Source organism: Amblyraja radiata, chromosome 22 (genome assembly GCF_010909765.2).
Source record: "Amblyraja radiata isolate CabotCenter1 chromosome 22, sAmbRad1.1.pri, whole genome shotgun sequence".
Classification (NCBI taxonomy): domain Eukaryota; kingdom Metazoa; phylum Chordata; class Chondrichthyes; order Rajiformes; family Rajidae; genus Amblyraja; species Amblyraja radiata.
Window position 1 is genome coordinate 9,330,653 of NC_045977.1, and position 26,507 is coordinate 9,357,159.

Here is a 26,507-nt window from a genome sequence, read left to right on the forward strand (position 1 = left end):
ATCTGCCTGCATGATGTTTGACCAGGTAATCCTGCGCTGCGGTATGCTCTCCCACCTTGTCCACGCTCCCTGAGCCCCACTGCCCTGCTCACACGCTCTTCCTCCACACCTGCTCGGACCTCTTCCTGTCTTTCCTTGCCCTGGGCCTTGCCAACCGGTGTCTTGGGGAAGTATCCCAAACCTGTTCTGCCAGTTGCCATGATTCCCACCAATGCCTTTTGCCTTAGGCGTGGCTCTGCCACCTCCACTGCTTTCTCCGCCCTCCATTTCCTCCCTGTTCTCACCTCGATGCCAACTGATGACACCTTCTGGTCCCTGGAGTCCCTGCACTGCAGAGCTTCTCTTGTTCGCGCCACCATAAACTCTTCCATGGGGCCACTGAATGGGAGCTGCAAGATGTTACTGGTCCTATACAGTGCAGCACTGTTGAGGCTGCAGGGAAGGCCAAACCACCTGTGGAGAAAGCCGCTGATCTTCCTTTCGAGGGACTCAACTGTGGTCAATGGAACAGCGTAAACCAGCAGAGGCCACAGGACTCGGGGCAGGATGGAATGCTGATAGATCCAGGCCTTGAATCTGCCAGGCAGATCTGACTTGTCGACTTAGGTGAGCCAGGCTTCAAGGTCTTTGATGGACTTTTGAATGGCGGCAGAGTCAGAGTTGCGTCAAAAACCTTCCCCAAACCCTTGACAGGTTGCTCAGTGATGGAGGGAATGGCAGTTCCGGATAGTAAGAAGTGGAATCTGTCAGTCACCTTCCCCTTCTTCAGCACCATGGACCTTGACTTTGTTGGCTTGAAACTCATCCTTACCCAGTTTCTCAAGACCTTGTAGGATCCACCTACTTCCTGGGACTGATGTTGTGGTGATGGTAAGGTTGTCCATAAAAGCTCTTATTCGGGGCTGTCGTACACCAGACTTAGTTAGGGGGCCTCTGCAATCCACCTCGGCTGCCTTGGCCATCATGTTCATGGCAAGAGCAAAAAGAATATCAGAAATGGTGTAGCCCGTTATTATTCCTTTTCCAAGCTGATGTCAGTCTGATGTTTCTGGCCCAGAGGTCGCCCTCAGCCTGAAATTATGGTAATAATCCAGGATCAGGACCTTGATCTTGCTGGGAACATGGTGTTGGTGTGGTGCAAGCTCAACCAGTTTGTGCGGTATGGACCCATAGGCAATGGCGAGGTCCAATCACAGAACAACTAGGTTGCCTCTGTTTTCATGGGCTTCTCTAATGAGCTGCGTAACTACAAGCAGCCGAGATCTCCTGGAATCCCACCCTTCTGCACTGAGAGGTCGATGTAGCTGTTTTTGAGGAGAAACTCGGTTAATCTTCCGGAGACAATGCTGAAAAACACCTTCCCTTCGACGCTCAGCAGCGAGATTGACCGAAACTGATTGATGTTCTTTGAGTTTTTCTCTTTCGGGATCCAAACTCCCTCAGCGCGCCTCCACTGGTCAGCAACTCTCTCCCTTCGTCATACCACCTTCAAGATCTACCATAGGTGTCGAAGGAGCTCTGGGCAGTGCTTGTACACTATGTATGGTACGCTACTAGGGCCTGGAGCAGAGGCTGAGCGTGCCGTTTGATGACCTCTTCAACCTCCTTCAGACTCGGCTCCCTCAGATTGAACTCTGTTGTTGGGGGTGCTGGGCTGATGAGACCTTTGTTGGGTTTGAGCTTTTTTTAATGTAGGGATTATTCACTTGTGTTTTACAATATAAAGTGTATCAAAATGGAGTCAAGATGTAAAATCCTACATGGCAAAGTAAAAATAAAAATTGCAGTTATACCACTTCAGAAACCACGCACAGAATGTGTGATAGATTGGCTTTCATTTACTGCTCACTGGAAAGATGTTGAAGAAAGGTTATTTTCAAAGTTGCCAAAAACAACTCTTGCAAAATAAGTCTTCCAGATATGTTACTTTCAATTTTATCCTTGTATCATCTGTTCTGTCTCCTTGACGTAGATAGTGACGTTCTTCTTGCTGAAAATATTTAATTTTCACCAAAGAGACTTTGTTTACGGCTTATCTTTCTCCTCCATTTTTCAAGATGCCACCTTGTTTCTTGAGTAAATTATGCATTAAAAGTTCTTCACATTGTTCCTTGGTGGAATGTTCTAAATTTGATGAAGATCTTTCTTCAAAAATTACATTTTTTTTCATTAAAGTTAAATTTAATGTTAGGTTTACAAGAGCCCAAGATAATAAAGGGGGTGTTAGCATGGATTGGAAACTGGAATTGCACTGAAAACAAAACTCGAACAAATTAGTACTTTCCTGTGTGAAATAAACTAGGGACTGCTTCTTGGTCCTCGCTTGTTGGAGGAGCTGGAGGAGAGAACAAATTGTGAGGTTGCCAAGTCTGTTGATGATATGAACATAAGTGGAAGAACAAGTTGTAATGAGGGCATTATGATGCTATAAGATCATGCAGATTGAGTGATAATATGAAAACCTGATGTTATATTGTTACAATTGAAACTGGGTTATAACATGCAAATATTATGTTTTGTGTTTCCTTGAAGTCTATCTTCAAGATCTTCTTCTTCTTGCGTATGGCATGCACAGCCTAAAGTTGTAGGTCAACTTGATCTTGTTTGTGCACGTCGGGTTGATTGCATTAGTCGAAACAGGGTGGATCACGTGAAGGTTGCTATCTCCCACCCAATCTTCAAGATAAGGAATGGAGGCAGCACTTTGTGCTGTAATTCTCTTTTAATTTTCCAACTAATAAAAATGGCATCTACAGGCTTCTCATTCTGCAACTGTTCACATGTTCTAAATCGCATGACTTAACTACATGGTGCACTTAATTTGCATGTTACAACCCAGTTTCAACTGTAACACCTGGCAAATGGACTTTTATTTGGAGAAGAGTGAGGTCATATACCTTGGTAAGAAAAATTCAAAAGGCGGACTGTTATCTAAATGGAGAAAGACCACAAATGAATAAAGGCTAGAGGGATCTAGGTGTTAAAATGCATGAATCACAAAATGTTAGTAGGCATATTTAACAAGAGGTTAGGAACGTAAACAACATTTTGGCCTTTATAGCAAAGATGTTGGAGCTTAAAATTAGGAACATTTTGTTACACAGGGAGGTGGGAGATTGCAACTTGTATGTGGTCCACCCTGTTTCGACTAATGCAATCAACCTGACGTGCACAAACAAAAAGATAAAATAGAACAAGCTGACCTACAACTTTAGGCTGTGCACGCCATACGCAAGAAGAAGAAGTTGAACAGGATGTTGATGACGGCTGGCATACTTTACACAGTTTGGATCACTTCCTAAATAAGGATATAGGAGCATGAGAGGCAGACCAAGGCTAATGCCTGGGATGAGATAGTTGTCCTATCATGAGAGGCTATCGACTTGGATTTGTGCAAAAATAAAACCTCTTTCAATTGGCAAACTTGAGCATGTTAAACTTTTAACAAAAGCCCAATAATTCAAATTTTCACTAATAAATGCTGGGTTCAGTAATATGATGGAATGGAACATAAAGTGTGGAATGTGTATTGAACCCATATTGGTCTCACTTGAGGTACCATCGGTGTATTTCTGAAATGGCTGCTCGGGGAATTTGAAGAATAGAGAAAGAATACTGAAGCTGAGTTTGTTTGCCCTTAAGAAGAAATAACTATTAATTGACATATTTAAGAATGTTAAAGAGTGAATACTCTTCATCGTAGTATCAAATTTCTTGGTTATAAGACACTGGTTGATGCACACGAGAGAAATTGGAAGTTAAGTTATTGCACAGCAGCTGCAAATATTGGAGTGGATTGCCCAGAGGAAATGATTGAGGTTAAATGTGATCAGTCAGCTGGTAATAAAACTGGTGTAGAATTTAGAGAGTTCATAGTATGTTCAACTTTTAAATTTCAGCAAGCTAAATTGAGAATTATTTTCCTATTCTGTTTAGTGATTAACTGGATTTATTGTTCTTACTGGATAATTTCTGATGAGAAGTTGTGACAAAGTACTCCTTAGAATATTATGCGATGCAGTCTTTGAATGCAGCAGTCACAAACCAATGAAAATGGCACTGCAATTAAAGTGGAATGATTGGCCTACTCCCTTAATCTCTGGAAGATACCATTGTGGAAATGTGTGCCCAGCCTTCAAAGATGATTTCCTGAAACTAATGATAGTGTTTGATATATGGCGCAGACTAACTACAATTTGACCAGCGAAAAATGATAGTCGCTCAGTGGAAAATTAGCAAGATTTGTTAGTGATGTGTATAATTTTGTGTCTCATAATTATGAAGTCTGGAGTTATAAATTGGTTAATTTTTGTCTCTTGCTTAATTTTGTCTGTAATATGTAGTGCATTTCAAAAGATTCTGGTGCAGAAAAGTAATTATAATGAAAGATTTACAGTGGATGCTGATCAAAGATTTCCTAGTCATCTACTTTGTTCCACTGTGCATATTTCCTTCAGTTTTTCATTAGATTGATTCGGTTAATGTTGTTTGAATGCTATTCCATTCTTATTGAACAGCAGGCCTAGCTGCAAATTATTTTATTCATTTAGTTTTGACCTAAGAAAATTTAAAAAAATGATTAACCTTTTAATCAATATTTTCCGTCTGCAGACTGTAGCACAAAGACCTGGTGGATTACTGGCATCCCAGCTTCCCCTGGAATACAAGGTAGCTCCATATAGGTATCCATGTATGTCCACAAAACAAATAAATTGATCATAAGGGATTTGTCTGTTCCTTGGTTGAAACATGTTAACAGAATCTTTAAAATGTTATTCAAGTGAAAGAGTGGTTTGTCCAAGACTGACGGACTCTACACTTGACTTAAGTATACTTGCAGGGTTATATCAAATTTCTTCACAAATCTGAAGAGCTATTTTCCACTGCCATTTCTGGAATGTGCCCTTTTAGCCATATAGATCTATTTACATCGATGCTTTCTATCGTTAACATTTTTGTAATGGATTTTAACTCATTGTTGATGACAGATACAATTTGTATAAAGTATTTTCCGATTTTGTTTTTAAGTGGCACCCAAAAGACTTAAGTCTGCCTCTTATAGCTTCACTCTGAGGAATACAATTTATTTCTGATAGGTTTGAACCAGGAATAAAGGTATCTACTAATGGTCATATTCCAATAAGACTTTTCTAAAGACAGAACCTGCATATGTGCATTTGCTAATTTTTTTTAAGGGAATATTCTAGAATTGTATAAGCAGAGAAAGATTATTTTCATATTAATTTTTATCATTAGCTGTTGGTTGGAAAGAAGCACCAAAGATGGCAGGTTTAATATTTACATATGTAGTGAATATTTTAATCTGAAATGTTTTATTCCTGACTTTCAGAATATTTTTGGAATGGACCTTCCCTTAAAGGAACTGGGTTTCTATAATGTGACTGAACTTGTTGGCGCCTTAAACGACATCTTCTATGTGGAACGTGACTCCATAAATCACGACTGGCGAGTCTTTGACAACAGGCATTCCAGTTCACTTCAAAGTAAAGGGCTAACCACACACTGTTAATCTTTGAAAATAAGTAAACCTTGCAACTTCCCTCGGGAATCCTAAATCAATCATTTTATTTTAATGTTCCTATAAGCACCTGTTTCTTACTTTTTTAATAAACCTTTCCCCATTTTTATGTACACTTCCTTTAACGCATGCATTTTAGAGGTCCTTCAGTGACCCTAGACTATAAAGGTGGGTGTTAATTTGATAAAACTTTACAACATCGACTGCCCATCGGATTTCTATTTCTCTTCATACCTATGAAAAGAACTAAAGTTTTAATCAGTATCTCCCCATAACAATGTTAATAAAGAAAGTATTTTCATCCATTGTATGGTTCTAAAATTAATTAAACCTGGGACATGTTTCTAATTCTAATGAGGATTCAAGCATAATGTGAATGAGCAGAGGTGAACAGGTCCACAATGCACTTACAATTTATCCGGCTGATTGCTCAGTTTAAAAAAAATTGCTGTCTTCTCGTCATCCCTGTAATTGCCTTCTCCGCCAAATTTCTATCCTGTCCCCCTCCCCCCCCAAGATTTACTATTAGCAGTGTTGCTTCCCTATACTGCTATTTATTCATCTTACCAGGAGCACTTTGGAATCTCTATTTATGCTTCCAATAGAACTGGGATTGCCAGCTATTATAGTGTTCAATTTATCTATGTCTTTGGCAAACTTAGTAATGGTAAACTGCCACCATTGTAATTGGATCTAATTTGTAATTGGTGTTCTCTAGTTTTTCCTAAAGCTTCATTTTTGTGTAGTCAAATTTAACTTTTTTTCTCTAGACCAAGAGGAATCACAGTTCAACAAAACCAATGAATTGCCGTGTGCAGATTGGAAAAAGCCCATTATTGAAGAAAGTATGGAGCCTGAGAAGGACATTGATATTAAAACAATTAGGTTGGAAAAGGTAAAAAGTATTTTCCATTTAAAACATTTTCTCCGAACTAAATATTTCTCGATTCCAACTGTTCTGTTATTACTTTAATGCCTAAAATTTGACTGAGTTACAATCTGAAATTAGTCTACGGCATAGCTGGTAGAACTACTGCTCAGTGCCACAAATGCACGATCATTGTTGACCTCTGGTACTGTTTGCGTGAAGTTTTACCTTCTCCTCTGACTGTGGGTTTCCCCCAGGTGCTCCAGTTTCCTACCACTCTTATGAAGAGGGCATGGGAGATGCTAGAGTGTGTGATGTTGGCTTGATTGCTGCATCAATGGAGAATGACTTTCCAGCTGCAGGCCTGAAGGGGTGTTGGTTCAGAAAGCATTAAAGGGATGTGAGAATTGACAATGGAACTTTTTGTGGATTTGGTGTCTCTAATCATCAGTGTAGTTGGATGCTGAATTAAGATACCTAGAAAATATCTTAGAAGAGAGATTGGAGTTGGCAAAGTAATGGACAACCTTATTAGGGCTGTGTGGCGTTTCGATGACATGCTGAAGGAAGTGATACCCTGTAGTTCTGAATTTCTTGTTTTGGCCATGCTTGTCTGACATTCAACATCATCCCAGCCATATTTGGGACTGAGAACAGGGCAGCTGGTCAGATCCCAATAGCTGCTGTCAACCTCCTGAGCTTAAGCCTTCAAACAGCAAGCATGATATAATCTGTATATGGAATGCTCTGGATCTCCATTCTGAATTGAGGACATCAAGAATGTACACTGTCATTTGGATGTTCTTTTGTAATGGCCTCTGTAGTGTTGTTTCAACTTGCAGCGCTTCACTCATAAGGCCTCCTGTCCCTTGTCCACTGTTATAAAGCCAATCTGATTTTGTAAATGCAAATTGTTATTTCTCTCGAATTCTGCACAAATGGGTTATGAATGGCTTTAATACCTCAAGGAGCAGCATCTGCTCCTGCTTTCGGTGCCTTGGGGTTTCTGAAATTCAGGTTACAACAAACTAAATTGTGTGTATGAACAATTACAGAAAACCAGGACAAAGAGATCTGCAAATTAAGAACGCACTATTAGGAGCATGGTTGCATTTGGACAATAGTAAAAGATCTAGCTTTTGTAAAAATTAGAATTATGCATGTTACTGCTTTGGACCTCAACTGCATTGTGCAGGAAATTCCATGCCAAAAACATTTATAGATTGATGGATCAGCTGCTGAACTGCGTATTTAAACTATTTCAGGTGGCTGTAATGTATCCAACTAAGAGATGCCATTAATAGAGCTTGCGGAAGATTTATTGTACTTAGTGCAAGTTGTTTGCTTTTAGTGGGAGGTCCCTGAATCCAAAATAATTAGAATATTATTAACAGTTTTTGACCAACAACTTAAGTATCTGAATCTTAATAGTATGTATTACTGCGCTATTTCCCAGTCCATTATCTGGGAAGTGGTAAAATTATTGGATTTGTTAACGGTACTCCAAATAAATTTGATCTACTAGTCTTGGTTATTGTAGTTGTTACAACATTTGATCCAATAATTCTAGGAAAAAAACAATTAATGATCAAATCTTAGTTGCATTGGAAGCTTTGGCACAAAAACAATAGCTTCAAGTAAGTAATATACATGTTGAACTTCAAATCGGAAAGCCCAGTAACTAAGTAGAATTTTAGATTCTCTTCTGAAAAAATTGGGGGAAGTTCTTATTGTTCTAGGAAAAGGGAAAATGGGACATGTTTGTGTATCTTCTTAAGAAGCTGCTATTAGAGTTGGTAATTAAATTAAGGACATTTGTGGAGATGAGGTGGAATTCTTCCAATATTTATAAGGGAAATGTATAAAGGTGTTAAATGAGAAAATAGGTCGGTTTACTCAGTTTGTCATCCTTTTCACAGCTCAAAGAGACTTGTTCATCAGAATTTGAAATTCCACCAGATGCTGTACAGGATGGAATTCTCTACAAGCTACCAGAGCTGGAGGAAAACTCCTTTACATGTGTGTTTGTTGAAAGTGTGACTTCACCCAGTCAATTTTATGTCCGTTCCTATGGAGAATGGACTGTGACGCTTGAAGATCTGATGATTGAGATAAGGTAAATTACTTTTTGCCTCATTATTTTCATCTTTTTCTTTTTCTTTCCACCAAAAAGTGGGACATTTAAATGTAAGAATTTTTTAAAGAAATGGCAACCATAATTCCTACTTTGTTGAAAAGGTCAATCATTACCTTTCTGATGCCATGTGTGAATTGTGCTTCGTAATGAATAATAAGTAGAAGGTAGACAAAAATGCTGGAAAAACTCAGCGGGTGAGGCAACATCTATGGAACGAAGGAATAATAATAATAATAAATTGAATTTATATAGCGCTTTTCAAGGACTCAAAGTCGCTTTACAAGGCAAGGCAAACTAAAAACAAAAACAGACCACAAACAAGAACACAAGAGGCAATAGCAGACGGAGAAGCGGCGAACAAACAGCGCCAGCGTCCTTTCAGCTAAAACATAACAATAATAAAGATCTTTAACATAAAAACATCCCCCCACAATGGTTTCCATTATGAGGGAAGGCACAATGTCCAGTCCCCATCCCCAGTTCACCCATAGTTGGGCCTATTGAGGCCTCCACAGTTGCCTCTACGGAGGCCCGATGTTCCAGGCCGTTCTAGCCAGTTGATGGTGCTCCGGCGTCGGGAGAGTCCTCTCAGCGGCTTGGGACACCTGGAACGGCCGCGGCTTCCGAAGCCAACAAGGCCGCACCGGTTGGAGCATTTCCACTGGCGATCTCGTCGCGAGATCCCAGGCTCCCGGTGTAAAGTTTGGCGCCGCGGCTGGCCGCTCCAGTCCCGCAGCTCCGCGATGTTTTTTCTCGGCGGTTCTTTAGCTCACTGGAGCTCCAGCGCGGCGACCCGGGCAGGGCATCGCCCGCTCCGCGATAGCGCTCCAGCGCTGTGCCGCCGCCGAAGCCGAGGTTCTGGGTGGTCCCCGACAGGAAAACGCCGCTCCAGGCCCGCTGTTAGACCGCGAGGACGGGTCGACGGTGCAGCCCGGAGAAAAGCTGCCTCTCCGACCAGGTAGGGACCCTAGAAAGAAGTTTTCCCCCACATAAAAAAATTCTAGACCTCCTAAAAACAAAACACTAAAACTCACTAAAAAAAAATAAAAAAAAAGAGTGAAAAAGACGGACAGCTGCTGGCTAGGCAGCCATACACAGGACGGCGCCCCCTATTGGTGACGTTTCAGGTCGAGACCCTTCTTCAGACTGATGGAGGAGGGGAGGGGGGGGGGGGCAGGAAGAAGAAAGGAAGAGGCGGAGACAATAGGCTGTGGGAGAGCTAGGAAGGGGAGGAGAAGGAGGGAGAAAACAAGGACTACCTGAAATTGGATAAGTTATTTTTCATACCGCTGGGGTGTGGAAAATAAGTAAATGGGTTAGAATGTTTCTTTACATTTAATGCAATAGTTTCCAAGCATTTCCTTCCTTTGTTACCCACAGGAGGTGTGTCAAGAACTCAACTATTATATCCATATAGCGGAATAGATTCAATCCTTTTTTAATGCTGTTTAAACTTTATGTAAGAAGGCCTTAATAATCATTTACAAACAAAGCACAGCTCTTTGCTACAGGCAAGACTGACCGAGTGACAAAATAAACATTCCTCTTGGTTAAATGTGTTTACTTTTCAGACGATGCTATTCGTTTGAGGAGGTTTCGGGACGCTATGTGATGCCAGATTCATTTATTCAGCCAGGACAAGTGTGTTGTGTGCGGAATCCTGATGATGTATGGTGGTACCGTGTCATTATCCATCAGGTGCTAGATGAGAAACAGGTGGAGGTGTACTATGTGGACTTTGGTGATATTTCTCTCGTAGAAAGATCTGGACTGAGATTCCTCAAGTAAGATTCATTTTTCAGATGCTGCTGGTGTTTGTTAATCTGATTTGTTTAATCTACATTTTTTAAGAGTGTGTTTATTTGGATACTTCAAAGAACATGGCATATATAAATGAATTATTTATTGAATGTCCTGAAAGAATAAATTGTTCAATCACAACCTACTTAATATTGTGCACTTTAGGCTAATAGGACAATCTATATACTTTTAAAACTCTGTGTGTGTGGGTGTATGTCATTTTGATTTTGCCTTTGATTCGTTACTCCGCGAAAACCAGACGCAAAAACGCCGAGATTTTTACTATTCCACTCATTAAATTTAGTCATTTTTCTCTACCCATTTTTAATAAAATCCTTCAGCCCCCCCCCTTCCCCACTCAGTCATTTTTTCGCCTCCCGCTGGCCACCTTCTCATTGCGTGCCCCGCGCGGCCATAATGGCTGCTGCCGCCCGGCTCTCCTCCACTTCCCCCCCCCCCCGGCCCGGCTCTGTCACACTGGCCGAAGCCACAGATCGGCTGGTCCACACTCTGCTTTTCGCCGTCCTCGCTGGCGGCCTGCAGGCTCGCTCCCCTCCCCGTACTCGGGGTCTGAAGCGCCGAGGATGCAAGGCCATGGAGCTGAGGCTCACTCTGAGGCCGATGGCTGCTGGGCGGCCCTACCCCTCTCCTCTCTCCCTTCTTAATATAATATCAATGGGGGTGGTTAGTGTGTGTGTGTGAGGGGTGGTTAGTGTGTGTTTGTGAGAGGTTGGTTAGTGTGTGTGTGACGCCTCAGGCCGCCCCCTCCCCTCGCAACGGGTCTGCACTTGGTCTAGTAACAATTTAAAAAAGTGAAAACAAAAATGTAAACTACTATGTGAAGGAAGCTTTGGGATATAAATAAAAGATGAGGGTTGTGGTATTGTGTGTAGCTTTTTATTTTGAACCGGGTGCACGATAACATCTTGCTACAATTAACTAAAATAACCTTTTTGGACATTTACTTTTATGAATTATTTATAAAATGGATCATCTAACATTTGTAATCACATCTTACCGGTGCATATGTATACACGTATAATAGGTATTTGAATTTTACTTGCGTTTTGGAAAGTGTTATGTGTTGTAAAGATTAACAGAACCTCCTATTCCCAATTGTAACACGGCATTATAATCTTTCTTAGATGTTGTTATTCAAAGCTTCCTGCCCAAGGAATTCCCTCAACCCTTATGTGGCTACAACCAGTTGAGGTAGGACAGAGATGTGATCTATCTCATTTTTGCATTTATCTAAAAATTTGAAATGCACTTGAATCACCAGCAATGGCTGCCTCGCCAACACCCTTTCCTTCTTTGTAGCTATTTTGTATGTGTTAAATGTAAGTTTTTTAGTGTTCTTTAGCTTGTTTTATGTGGGGGGGGGAGTTGGGAGAAACGTTTTCTGATCCCTTACCTTGAGGGAGATGCAAATTTTTTTTTTTCATATCGTATCTCCGTCTGCACTGCGGCCTAACATCGTGGAGTTGGCGGCCTTTGCTAGAGATCGACCGGGAGCTCCATTGCAGGAGCCTGCGGACTTACCATCACGGATTTCGCGATCCTGTCGGGAGTCGTCTTCGGGACTCCAACCGTGGGAGCATGCGGGGCTTTAACATTGCGGAGCCCGCAGTCTCTGGTTTGAGACTGACATCGGGGACTCCAAGCCGCGGGAGTTTTGATCGCCCCGACGCGGGAGTCTCGACCGCCCCGACGCGGGAGTTTCCATCTCCGGCTGCGGGAGCTTCAATCGCCCCGACTGCGGATGGCTCGACTGCCCCGACCGCGGGAGAATAAAGAGGAAAGAGATTGGACCTTATTGCCTTCCATCACAGTGAGGAACGTAGGGAATCCGCTGTGGTGCATGTTTATAGTATAGTAAAGTAAAGTATCCTTTATTGTCATTCAGACTTTTCAGTCTGAACGAAATTTCGTGCCTTGCAGTCATAACATAGAATAAAATAACAAAACACACAATAAACACAGATTTAACATCCACAACAGTGAGTCTACCAGGCCCTCCTCATTGTGATGGAAGGCAAAAGTCTTAAAGTCCTTGTCTCTTCCCTCCTTGTTCTCCCTCTGCGTTGAGGCGATCCAGGCTTCCGATGTTGTGACCCCGCTGGGTGATGGCAAGTAAGTCACGCGGCTGAATCCGAGATCCGCGAACGGGCCGGTTCAAACTCCACGGCCCGGGGCGGTCGAAGCTGCCACTCTCCAATCCAGCGGACGAAGCTGTTGCGGGAGCTCCAGAGAACAGGTCACCAACCTATGATTACTTTTATGTAGTTGTGTGTCTTGTTGCTTTTTTTAGTATGGCTGTATGGTAATTTTTATTTCACTGTACCTTAATTGGTACATGTGACAATAAACTGAACTTGAAACCTTGAGGGTAGACAAAAATGCTGGAGGAACTCAGCGAGTGAGGTAGCATCTATGGAGACAAGGAATAGGTGACGTTTCGGGTCGAGACCCTTCGGACTAATGTCGGGGGTGGGACGGTGGGAAAAAGAAAGGAAGAGGTGGTTTGTGGGAGAGCTGGGAAGGAGGGAAAAAGCAAAGATATCTGAAATTAGAGAAGTCAATGTTCATACCGCTGGGGTGTAAACTACCTAAGCGAAATATGAGGTGCTGTTCTTCCAATTTGAGCTAGGCCTCACTGGCAATGGAGGAGGCCCAGGACAGAAAGGTCAGATTTGGAATGGGAGGGGGAGTTGAAGTGCTGAGCCACCGGGAGATCAGGTTGGTTAGTGCAAACTGAGCGGAGGTGTTGGGCGAAGTGATCACTGAGCCTGCGCTAGGTCTCGCCGATGCAGAGAAGTTGACACCTGGAACAGCGGATGCAGCAGATGAGGTTGGAGGAGGTGCAGGTGAACCTCTGCCTCACCTGGAAAGACTGCTTGGGTCCTTGGATGGAGTCGAGGGGGGAGGTAAAGCGACAAATGTAACATTTCCTGCAGTTGCAAGGGAAAGTACCCGGCAGGGGGTGGTTTGGGTTGGAAGGAACGAATTGACCCGGGAGTTACGGAGGGAACAGTTTCTGCGAGAAGCAGAAAAGGGAGGAGATGGAAAGATGTGGCCAGTGACAGTGAACTTTGAAGTGACTTATGACGTGTGGTAGCTTTCATTCCTGTTGTGGACTATTCACGTAAAGAAGATTTGGAAGGTGGGATCACATTCTGCTCGAGGACCCAAGTGCAACCAGGTGTTCTAAAGTTATTTATTTTTACATAATTGATGTATCTTCTGTTATTTTACAGTTAAATAACAGTACAATTATTTCCCTGCATTTCCCACCTCTACAAACTTCTTTCAGCCAATAACCCTTCTGGATTTCTTCATCTCTCTCTAATTAAATGCCACCATTGGAGCCACTGCTAGTGATTTGACTGGCATTATGCCCCACATTTTTCGACTTCTGCTTTATTTTAAGGAGATTATTTTTACAAATGTCTTTGACCAAGCCTTTCATTATCTGTCCTGATATGTTTTTTTCTGATTTAGTGTCAAACTTTATAAACATTTCATTGAATAACATCTGTATTCAATGTTTTGCAACATTTAGTTACTTTGGTAGTGTTAAACAAATATGTTGTTGTCATGAATTAAGCAAAAATAACCTCATTTCAATGAATCTCAATATTTTGACCTGCAGATTCATGCTGTTCGGCATGATGCCTCTTCAAATTCAATACCTAACCATTAGAATTTCTTTGGTAGGATGATTGGAGCACAGCTGCAAAAAGTCAGTTCCTGAGATTTTGTGGGAAACAACCACTGGTGGCCTTGATTTGTGGATACGTTGATGATGTACTGCACCTTTTCCTTTGTGATACGTCCACAGATGAAGATATTTATATTAATGATGTTCTTACAAAAGCTGGCCATGCTGTGCCTTGCCATACAAACAACATCACTAAGGTACAGTCAGATTAATTATGTAGATTAATTGGTATTGTAATTCATCTTGTATTGTATTGTATTGTATTCAAATTTATTGTCATTGTCTTAATTAGAGACAACGAAATGAATTTCCCTTTACAGTCAGTAGCATAAAAATAAATAAATAATAAATAATAAAACATATTAAAAAATAAAATAGAATTGAAAAAAAAGCACAAACACAGAAAGTCCACGACACAACATAACACAGTGGCACCAAGGTGAGGAAGGCACCATTGTCCAGCCAGCCTCCCCTCCGATCTTCCCAGATGTTCATCCGTGGTCGGGGCCTTCCGAGCACCCGCAGTCGCCGCACCGGGTGGCCCGATGTTCAGGCCCTCACGCCGGGCTAGTGGAACGCCGACGCCGATCCCCGACGGTGAACATCCTCCTCAGCGGTCCGGACCTCCAGATCAGCCGCCTCCCGCAGCCGGAGTCCGCAGCTCCCGAGTCCGCAGGCCGAGCCGGGCAGAGTCGCAGGACTCCGCGTTGTTGGTCAGCGCTGCCCGCGTTGGGAGCTCCGCAAACCGCAGCTCCATGATGTCGGTGCAGCAGGTCCAGCACTCCGGGCTCCAGACGGCGACCCCCGGTAAGGCATCGCCAGCCCCGCGATGTTTCAGCGCTGTCCCGCCGCTGCTGGAGCTCTGGTCGATCCCGGCAGGAAAGGCCGCGCCAATCCAGGTAGGCCGCTGGGGGGGCGAGGACGCGACTCGAATAATAGTCGCGTCCTCTCCAGGAAGCGACTGAAGGACGGTATCCCCCTTACCGTACCCTCTTCCCCCACATAAAGACATTAAAAAAATCATAAAAAACACACATCAACATAACTAAAAAAACAAAAAAACAAAAAGATACCCGGCTGAAGGTGGAGGCTGCTGGCACCAGCGCCACCGGAAGTACAATACCTATGTAAAGAATACTTCTTTAAAGTACTCGGTTCTACACGGCATTTGTAATCCCACATGACTTTTTAAATTGGACCTTTGGCCAGATGCTATTTTTTATAATAGTGGGAAAAAATGGGAAAGTCAGCTCACAAACTGATTAGGTGCAGGATATATACCGTATTTCCCGGCATTGAAGACCCACCTGCGTCGAAGATGCACCCCCGTTTTGAATTGCTAAATTTTGGGGGGGAAAGCTGGCAGGACATAGAACTTCTCACGCTCAAAAAAATAAAAATAAAGAAAGTAACAATTCAATTTGCCCAAGGCTTCCCGATCTCCTCCATTCTGAATGGGTGGGGGGTGGAGGGTGACGACAGGTGGAGAGATGGTGGGAAAAACGGGAGCACACTGGGACAAGTTGAATCGGTTGTGATCTTATTGAATGACGATACTAGTTCAAGGGACCAATTGGGGGGGAAGAGTTCCTTTCACAGCATGTGGGGAGGCTAGCCCGGGTTAGGACGGGCAGGAGCGTTGAGAAGGAGGAGGTTGGGGATCATGCCAGCAACTCATGGAGATCATGGAGCTTACTCCTGTGTCAGCGTGAATAACCTCAATTGGTCCCTTGATCGCACTGACACAGGAGTAAGCTCCACCCCCCTCTGTCCTGTTATCCATTGCCTGCTGACCCGCTCCGCTCTATGATCTTTGCTCTTGAGCTGGTCCCCTCACTGTCCGGTCCCGGCGGCCACCCGAGCTACTTCCCTCCCCGGCGGCAGTCGGAATTTAAGGATTTGCGGCAGGAGAGCGGTGTTCAGACAGAGAGCACTGCCAGAGGTGAGCGGGCCGGCAGAAGGCTCTGAAATAGCGGCCGGTTCCGCTATCCGGTCCCGGCGGCCGCTCGCAGCCACCCGAGCTACTTCCCTCCCCGGCCACAATGCGGTGGCTCCGCGCCCGGAGCGACGCGGCAGCGGTGAGTGAGTTGCCGGCATGATCCAACTCCAGTAACTGTGGGGTGGGGGAAACAGACGCAGTGCCGCAGTTACTCAGAGGGTCAGGCAGCGTCTCTTGAGAACATTGAAAGACAACATTTGGATTGGGGTCCTTCTTCAGACTGATGCATTTATCCATGTTCTCCAGAGATGTTGCCTGACTCATTGCCAGCATCTTTCTGTAAACCGGCATCTGCAGTGTCTACTGCCTCAGGTAACTAAACTATTTTTAATCTTCTGGTTTTGGTTCTTTCTGATTCTGTCTTTAGGGATTTGGGCGATTTAATCCAACTGCCAGGTATTTGAAAAAGTTGCCATTAGAAATGGAATCTACAACAACACTACTTGAAAGCAAACCTGAACGCTCCATAGCAGAAGGCCACAAACATTTTGACATCTCAGCAAGTGGGAACAATAAACAGGTAAGACATTTGTGTTTATATATCAACGGAATGTAATGAATAATTTAGTTTCTGTATGTTTTAAAGTACCGTAATTCCCGGCAATGAAGACACACCTGCGTTGAAGACCCCCCCCCCCATTTTAAGTCGCAAAATTTTGAAAAATAAAAAACAGACATTCGCCGTGGTGGCAGCTATTTCCATTCGTGGGGTGGCAGTCATTTGGTGTGGTGGCGGCCATTACCAGTGCAAAACACAGATAATGTATACACCGGTGTGGTAATTAAAAAAAACAGTATTCGGAATAAAATAACATTTAATTGTGCACGGAACAAAGATTACAGAGATTACAAAAACGGAAAGCATTCTTCAAATCTGATAAATTCACTACTGTCAACCCAATCTTCAAAGCAAAATACTGGTAATTCATCAGGCTCATCACTGCTGTTCGACAATTTACAGTGTTAAACAACTTAAACAGAATTTACACAGCTCCTACTAGACCAGGTGTTTGAAATGGCGAAAATCCCCGCGCGAATACATGTCGCTTCTGATTGGATTGGCGTTTTGTACTGAAACGCTTCCTATAGGCCAGGGGTGTCAAACTCGCGGCTGCAACCAATCCGTAGGATGATTTCCCTGATGCCAGAGCGGGCATGAAGTCGCATTTTGCCCGTGATCTAAAATGAGGTAAGATGAGTTTGACACACCTGCTTCAGCCTCCATTTTTCGGGCCTTATTTTAGGGTCAAAAATAGCGTCCTCATTGCCGGGAAATACGGTAACTATCATATCCTCTATTATGCAGGTTAGTCCAGGCTGCATGCAGCATTCGGGTTGAGCAAATCAGATTACATTCAATGAACAAAATCTGAAAAATGAGGAAAGAGGCAGAAGGATAATCTTTACAATAGAGAATATGATGAGCATAATAAAGCAGGAGGAGGGGATAAAATGAAGATATAATAATGTGTGCTTACATTGGAACAGAAGGTTGAATGAGGAAATGGGGAGGGATTGAGATGGAAAGGGTTTAGTATTATTATATTGACCATAAGAGTGAAGAACTACACTGAGCCGGGACCTAATCCATCTCTAATTAGGAAGAGCAGAAGTGTAATTCTTGCAGGGATTGAATATTTTCACAATATTCAATGGGGGATGTTGCCAAGTTGCTTTTGGTAGAAAGAGTAGGTTTATCTGAAAAGAAGTGGAGGGGAAAAACAACTTTTTCCAGCTTGCAATTGTTGATGCCTGCGCAGATGACACGACTTTATGTATTGAAAAATCCTCGCAATGTACTATGTTCTAGGAATGCAACACTCTTTATCCCTGACCCCCTCCACTGTGGTAATGCAGTGGTCGTCTATGCATTTATTTGGGAAGATACATATTTCTAACTGGTGACTTGAAGACGTGAGGCTAGAATATTTTTATACATCAAGGTTCGGAGTGGGATGTATTGGACATCATTGATAATTATTCTTAATCATTAAATATGTGGAGGTAATGTAATGCCTTTGTTCCAGTACAATTTAAAGACAGGTAAACGGTTCCCATGTGATGAGAATAACAGGTTCTCTGTTGCAACTGATCTTTGTATGGTAATAATGGATCAAGCCTTCACTCCGACTTGAACATTTGACGCTATATTTTGTGAAACTAGTCATTCTGCCCAAGTTCAATGAATAAATGTCACTTGCAGCAACCAGCGACCCCCGAAAACTTTAATAATTAGTTGAAAGAAATTGATATGTTCCAATTCCTTTACAGGATTTTGAATTGCAAGCATATGATTTACCACATCAGGAACCATATCCTGACTGCTTTGTACCGACAGTTGGAAATTTTCCCAAAACATTGACAACACCTGCACTGGAATCAGCTGAGGAAGTTGAATGCAATGAACCTTCAATGCCTGATGAGACAAAGAAGAAAAAACAATGGGAAAAAGAAAAACAAGTAAGTGTTCTCAGAATTCTTCAGTAAAAAATTAGTAATTGGTTCTGTTAGAGGGCGGATCTCTGCCTCGGAGGGCGGTGGAGGCAGGTTCTCTGGATGCTTTCAAGAGAGATCTAGATAGGGCTCTTAAAAATAGCAGAGTCAGGGGATATGGGGAGAAGGCAAGAACGGGGTACTGATTGGGGTTGATCAGCCATGATCCCATTGAATGGCGGTGTTGGCTCGAAGGACCAAATGGCCTACTCCTGCATCTATTGTCTATTGTTAGCAGTTGTCTCTGTACCTTTCACTGAATAATTGGCGTAAGTACTATCTCGTTCTGCCACAAAGCACTCCATGTGCCCTGCAAGGTTTTACAAGCGATACATGTAACTATAAACAGTTTGGAAAAATTGCCATTTAAAATAAAATAATGTTTTGTGTCAGTGGAAATTATCTTTGGTGCTTGCTCAGATAGTTTTAACAATCCCAATTGGTGCCTGATTTTCTCAGCATTGCTGCCACTTCTGTCGACTTGATTGTGCAGGAAATGCTGGGCATACTAACCATCTTGCCCAAGCCTCAAACGACTTAATCTAGGCTGAACTTAATCGTTCTATAAACATTGAGTAAGCCAGTGTATTTCAATTCACACGACTGTTTGAACTAGATTGTTTTTGTGTTTACCTTTCATTTACTGTGCATGTATTTGCAGCAAGACCAGAGTTCAGATGCAAAGTTAAAGTCACAAGATGATTTTTACATCTCATTAATTGACTCCAAGCAATCCGCAGAACAACCCTGTGTTGAGGTTCAAAATGTGCACGCCCATCGAGGTTAGTATAACCCTGTATTTTTGAAGTTGGAGGATAGAAAGGTTAACATTTTCTGAACTATACATATGCCTCAATTAGATGGGAGTACATGGATTTTTTTGATTTTTTTTAACAATAATTATGTGACTTGAATGAGCTGTTTAAAAAAATAACTGGATAAAAAAACATGAGAGAGCTAAATTAGAATAGCATATAAGACCTAATAAAATGTGGATGTTGGAATCTTCAGCAAAAAAACAAAGTGCTGGAAGATCTCAGCGGGTTCGGTAGCATCTGCGGAAAGAAATTTGTTGTCAATGCTACGGACTCATCGACCGCTTCGCCGAGCACTTGCGCTCTGGCCGTCATAACTGGTCAGAACCGGAGTTCCTGGTTGCTAACCATTTGAACTCTCTGTCCCATACTGATCTGTCAAGGATGAATTTGCTTCCTCTCCAGATTTATGGGTTCTGAGGCGACTGATGAGAACAATGTGGGAACAGCAGACTCCTCCACAGATGGTGCCTACAGGTCTGTGAATGGGTAGTTGGTGAGCTGGTGTGCTCTTATTGCATTTTGTAGGGCTTCCATGTGCTCAATGAACATTGTCAACAATGTTCATTCTATACTTTGAGCAGCAGGAGGCCATCTGACAACCCACAAATCTGGAGAGGGAGCAAGCTCATCCTATTGAACCAAAAACAAGCACTATACCATCAGCTGCAGAGGCCCTCTTCTCTCTGCTCATTATACATTATACACGGAGGATTTGGTGCTACTCGCTACTTTAAAATTAAATGTTGATGCCACTGTTTTCATAGTTTCAATTATGTTATAAAGCATTACAATATAAAGCAAATGTCAATATAGTAATGTTAATGAGAAATCTGGCAGATCTATCCAAATTGTACATTAACTTGCCTACTTGCTGTAAATATAGTTAGTCTTTGGGTTCAGTTAACTATGCCTCAAAAGGAAGGATGTTGTTTGTAAGCTCTAGTAGATAAGATATTTTTTAAATTGCAGATCACTTAGATATTATGAGTTTGTATTCTTAATTGTCTTAGCTTATTGTACATTCATCATTGAATATAGATATTGCAGATGAATCTTTCAAGTCAGGGGAGGTTCAGCCCTGCATAAAAACAGACACTGAGGAAGGTAAGCATTAGAAGTGTTGAAACCCCTTTTTTAAAAATCTGACTGCATTAATGCCTTGCATTACATCATTCAATCTAATTCTTCGTTAGTATCCTTAGTCCACTATTCTCTGACTAAGAGTGCATTCCATTCCAGGTAAATCCCGCTTCTGAATGAACTATTTGATGGTTCATAAGTTCTAGGAGCAGAATTAGGCCATTCATTCTATCAAGTCTACTCCGCCATTCATTCATCATCTATCTTTCCCTCTCAACCCCATTCTCCTGCCTTCATCCCACAACCTCTGACACCCTTACTAATCAAGAATCTGTCAATCTCCGCCTTAAAAATACCCATTGTCGGCATTGTCTGCCTCCACAGCTTTATGTGGCAATGAATTCCACAGATTCACCACCTCCTGACAAAATTAATTCCTTCCCATCTCCTTTCTAATGGTGCGTCCTTTTATTCTGAGCCCATGGTCGCTGGTCCTAGAATCTCCCACTAGTGGAAACATCCTCTCCACATTCACTTTTATCAGTCATTTCACTATTCAGTAAGTTTCAATGAGATCATCCTTCTAAACTCCAGTGAGTATATGCCCAGTGCCTTCAAACGCTCATCATATGTTAGCCTAATCATTCTCGGGATCATTCTCGTAAACATCCCCTCCAATGCCAGCACATTATTCCTCTGAGATGGGGCCCAAAACTGTTCACAATACTTCAAATGGGAGGTCAAAGAGAACACATCACATTATATGCGTTTTTCCCTCTGTTGACCTGACTGGGAACTTGATGGAAAGTCATAACAGCCATAATTTGGGCAGGTTAGAACAATTGATAGATGTTATTTATTTATGTCTATGAATTCATGGAAAGTGAGGACTACTGTAGCTCATTTTGAGATGATGTAAGGATGGGGTACTGATTGTGGATGATCAGCCATGATCGCATTGAATGGCGATGCTAGCTGGAAGGGCCGAATGGCCTACTCCTGCACCTATTGTCTATTGTTTATTGTCTATTGAAAAGGAACTGAAGAAGGATCTCAACCCGAAATGTCACCCATTCCTTCTCTCCAGAGATGCCGCTTGTCCCGCCGAGTTACTCCAACATTTTGTGTCTACCAAAGGAACTGCAGATGCTGGTTTATACCAAAGTTAGACACAAAATGCTAGAGTAACTTAGCGGGTGAGGCAGCAGCTCTGGAGAAAGTGGATAGGCGATGTTTCGGGTAGGGACCCTTCTTCAGACCATTCGTCAAAAACACTAGAATCAAAAGGCACAATAAAATCGTGGAATGCCTGAAAGAAAATGTGACAAATATGGTTGGTCCATTGTGGGACCTCATTTACGATCTGATGATGGAGCACTTTGGAAGCACAGCTTAATATTTGTTAAGGAAATGAAGGTGGCCATGGTTGACGTAACAATCAGGTTTGAGAATAAAGAACAGTCTCTCACCAAATGCTGGAAAGAGAAAATTCCGGGATATAGACACCTGACAGAACAAGTCAGAGTTAAATCAAACTGGTAAGACGTCAAATACTTTAGATTGACCCAAAAAGCTGGAGTAACTCAGCGGGACAGGCAGTATCTCTGGAGAGAAGGAATGGGTGATGTTTCGGATCGAGACCGCTCTTCAAATACTTTGGCTTTGTTATAGGAGCCAGAGGATAGTGGGCTAAAGAGATTGATGGTCTTATGAAATATCTCAGAATCAGCCGATTCAAGACATTTGCTTAGTATGTCTCTTGCTTTACAACATGGCTGACAATAGACATTCTCACAATGTTCCTGGACCAGTAAAGAAAATCAAACTGGAACTAACAACGAATGAACAGACACCCACTTCATAAGAAAAAGGAAATAAGACCAAGATGGTCCCCAGAAGTTGGTGCCGGGTAAAAAACAACCTCTCAGACGCGCTTGCAGCGGCCACCAAAGTAAGGAGACTGCAAACCCGGAATCCATTTTCTCCAGAGATGCTGCCTGACTTGCTGAGTTACTCCAGCATCTTGTGTCTATATTTTGTGCTGATGCTGAACTGTTGCTGTATTGTGCTCAGGTTAAATGTTATCAAATAGGGGATATGTAAATGTGAAAGCATTGCAGCGGTAATTAGTATCTGCTTGCAAATTTGGGCCCCATATCTGAGGAAGGATGTGCTGGCTCTGGAGAGAGTCCAGAGGAAGTTTAGAAGAATGATTCCAAGAATGAGTGGGTTAGCATATGATGAGCGTTTGACAGCACTGGGCCTCTACTTGCTGGAGTTTAGCAGGTTGAGGGTGTGGGGGGACAGTCCTCATTGAAACTTACAGAATAATGAATGGCATAGATAGAGTGGAAGTGGAAAGGGTGTTTCCACTGGTGGGAGAGTTTAGGACCAGAGGTCATAGCCTCAGAATTAAAGGGTGCTCTTTTAGAAAGGAGATGAAGAGGAACTTCTTTACTCAGAGGGTAGTTAATCTGTGGAACTCATTGCCACAAAAGCGCTGTGGAGGCCAAGTTAGTAGATATTTTTAAGGTAGAGATTGGATTGGAATGGGTGTCGAGGGTTATTGCAGAGATCAGCCATGATTGAATGGGTAGATTCGATGGGCCGAATGTCCTAATTCTACTTTATAACTTATGAACTATGCTTACCATTGCCTTTCAAAGTAGGATTAGAAGAAGCCCAGTTATACCCATGATCTATATACAATTAAATGGATAAAGGAAGAACAACTTGACTGGAAAATTAGTAAATCTGCTTTTGATCTTGATAGAAAAAGGAAAGCTGGCTTTCCAGGAAATTGCTTGAGTAACTAAAAGTTTATGTCAGTATAATCGTTAATGTAACGGTGGAAAAACGGAATTTACTGAAACATGGATACAGGTTTGTAGATCAGTGTGTCGATACTATATATATGTCACCACACAGATTATGCTTGCTGCACATTCCTTATGTCACTCATACTATTGGTCCGCCCACAGGCTTATTAGTGAGCCCTCCCCCTCTCTCTCCCCCCCCCTAGGAATTCTCACAACCCCGGGGAAAGGAGAAAATGGCTAAGAGTAGAGAAAGAGGAAGTACGCAAGAAGCAGAAATGCATTTAAATTAGTTCCTTATGGTGAAAAAGAGCAGACGCATTAATAAATCTAGAAACTTAAAACAACAAATCTGGAGGTAATCGAATCATGGGTTTATAGGCAGTCAAAGCTTGGACAAATTATACATATTAACCCTCTGTTTTTGTTCAATGTGAATGAGAAACGACCCAACACAAGGGAGAGAGATTTTAGCTAAGCAGTTGCTGTATAATACTAGGTATCGGTTAATAAAATATCATTTGTTTTTAAATAGGTTTTGGTTACATTTGTGAAAAGGAATCCATGCAGACTGCTACAGGATTATTGTTCAATGATGTCCAGAGGAAGTCTGCCCTGATCTCGCCTGTGTTATCAGGTCAGAGGGAATTTCACTTGGCCGTCAGCTCTTCATCTGCAGCGTTAGGTCCTTCTGCACGCATGGCAGGAGCTCTTCACCGCTTAACATGGCTGCCCGTAAAGAACAAAAACTTCTAATCTTCAATTAATATAAAAGAAATTTACTACATGAGGTGTGGAGAAAAGAGAAACGCTGTCTGCAAACCATCAGCCTGCAGAGTGTCTTCCTAAACCTAGTTTTCTCCCCAAAGGACATCTATTGAACGTAAATGACAGCAACATATGCTCAGTCAACAAAAAGTTTATTTTCACCAGACAAAGATATCTGCATGGAAGCCATTGGTGGTCTTGATTCAGTATCACGCAGGTTCTTGATTATTTTTGCTTTTCTTTGCATGAAGCGCAGTGGTCGTGGGTATATTAGACTCTTTCACTGGGAGTTGGCCTAATTTTTCGTGTCCACATTTTTGGAGTGAATTGATACTACCCATTGAGCCACAGACGATGCGTATGTTCATTTATAAAGCTTTTTTTTTCTTCAAATTCTAAGTGCTTCAGTTCCACAAATTTGAGGTGTAACCAGAGTGGCATGGTGGCGCAGCCCATAGAGCTACTATCTCACCGCTCCAGTGACCTGTGTTCAATTGTAACTTTGAATGCTATCTATGTGGACTCTGCACTTCACTGTTTGATTTCATGGGTTTCCTTTGGGCATCTTCCTGTATCCCAGACAAGCAAGTTGTTAAATTAATGGCCATTGTAAATTGTCCCTAGTATGTTGATGAATGGTAGAATCTAAGGGGAATTAAGAGGAATTTGAGAATAAAATAGAATTAGTGTAAATGTGTGCTTGATGGTCAGCATAGATTCAGTGAGCTAAAGTGTCATTTTCTATGCTTATTGCTTTGATTACATTAATAGCAGCTGAAAGGTGACCAGATTTTTCATTTCAATTGTTGGTTGAGAAAGGAATTTACAAAACCTGGTATGGGACCTTTTATGTTTCCAGCAATACAATATTGAACACATTTCAATAGATGTAAAGTTCTATGTTTTAAAGAGGATTTGAAAATATATAAATGAAAATATTTCTTAAAGAGGTGATAACATCCTCTGAAGCTTTGGTGCTCGAGCTTTTGCCATCATGTGGCAAGTGTAAGTGATATGGACCCTTGCCACAAGCCCATTTTTCACTGGGTTCCTTGTATTTCAAATTGCTGATTCAGATATTCGTGATCTGACTCATTTTATTCTGCAGCATTTAAAATCAATATTTTCTGAATTGCCAGACCCACAAAATCTAAATGTGAAGCTGCAACTAAGCGTAAGTGGATATGGGAGTGATCTGTGATGCAGACTGAATGCTCTCGCATGGGCTGCAACAAATGCATAATCGTCACAACCTCGACAAATCTGGTGATTTTATATGCTTTAGAATGTTTTTCCTCTCCAATGGTAGAAAGTATGTAGGATCTGTAGAGTGTTAAAGTGTAACGTGTGATTAACATTTTTTTGAAAGGATATTTCACTGCAACTTCAGCAAAATGTATAAAATTGAAGACAAAAACATTCATTTTATTAATACTATAAATGTCTCATTTTGTATTGGGTTAGTCATTCTCTGCCAGTCCACTATCAGGAGAATTATGAAGAGTGACAGAGCTGATAGACCATTGTTGATTGATTTCTGCAGGAAAACCTGGCATCATTTGTTAAACGTTCTTGCATGAAAAGTGTGAGGTGATGAGCATTGAAAGGATAGAAATTTGAGAGTTGTGAGGCTTGAAATAAGATGCAGCGATGATTTTAAAGCTGTATTTCATCAGCTAGGCTAATTTTGTTACTCGTGACTATCCAATTACATTACTAATTTCAATCATTTTCTATCAAATGGGCATCGTCTGGCCGCGCGGGACCGGTCCCACTGTGAAGCGCGGAGGGGTACGTAGTTATGCGCGATATCGCGCGTCGCTCCAAAATTTTGTAGCGAACGAAATCTTCGCGCGTCAACGGCCTGTCGCGTAACTGACGGCCAAAGTGGGACAGGCCCAAGACACTGGCGTGACGCAACATCTCACCTCCAACAGCAGCAGAAGCAGGCAAACGATCGTTGAGATCGGCCTGGGGCTCATGGCCGTTGTGGTCCGGATCCGCCCCCACTTCTACTCCCAGAGCGGAGCCAAGAAAATTGAAGATAGACACAAAATGCAGGAGTAACTCAGCGGGACCGGCAGCATCTCTGGAGAGAATTAATGGATGACGTTTCGGGTCAAGACCCTTCTTTCAGACTGAAGAAGAGTCTCGACCCGAAACATCCATTCCTTCTCTCCAGAGATGCTGCCGGTCCCGCTGAGTTACTCCTGCATTTTGTGACCATCTTCAAATGATGTCACGCGCTCCAGACGGTTGCGCGGACGCATGAAGTCGCGCCTCAACGCGACCACGAGGTTGCATAATTAGCGTGCCAAGGACACGTAAGTGGGACGGGCTTAACTCTCTTGAGAATATCCAGAGAATCGGCCTCCACTGCCTTCTGAGGCAGAGAATTCCACAGATTCACAACTGTGTATCTGCATATACCCAAAAACTTTAGATATGGAGTAAAATTAACACTTATG

General features: G+C 42.4%; 1 protein-coding gene across 1 annotated transcript in view; it reads left to right on the plus strand.

Moving 5' to 3' along the window:
- Nucleotides 1-25,943, plus strand: part of tdrd5 (tudor domain containing 5) — a 38,749-nt gene extending 12,806 nt beyond the window's left edge. Inside the window, exons 5-16 of the mRNA XM_033040341.1 lie at nucleotides 4,612-4,668; nucleotides 5,351-5,504; nucleotides 6,310-6,434; nucleotides 8,327-8,523; nucleotides 10,116-10,328; nucleotides 11,490-11,556; nucleotides 14,062-14,262; nucleotides 16,432-16,584; nucleotides 18,336-18,524; nucleotides 19,219-19,339; nucleotides 20,414-20,479; nucleotides 23,807-25,943. Coding sequence (XP_032896232.1) covers nucleotides 4,612-4,668; nucleotides 5,351-5,504; nucleotides 6,310-6,434; nucleotides 8,327-8,523; nucleotides 10,116-10,328; nucleotides 11,490-11,556; nucleotides 14,062-14,262; nucleotides 16,432-16,584; nucleotides 18,336-18,524; nucleotides 19,219-19,339; nucleotides 20,414-20,479; nucleotides 23,807-24,027 — 1,764 coding nt within the window. The 3' untranslated portion in view covers nucleotides 24,028-25,943. The remainder of the gene's footprint in view (nucleotides 1-4,611; nucleotides 4,669-5,350; nucleotides 5,505-6,309; nucleotides 6,435-8,326; nucleotides 8,524-10,115; nucleotides 10,329-11,489; nucleotides 11,557-14,061; nucleotides 14,263-16,431; nucleotides 16,585-18,335; nucleotides 18,525-19,218; nucleotides 19,340-20,413; nucleotides 20,480-23,806) is intronic.
- The last annotated feature ends 564 nt before the right edge of the window (nucleotides 25,944-26,507 follow it).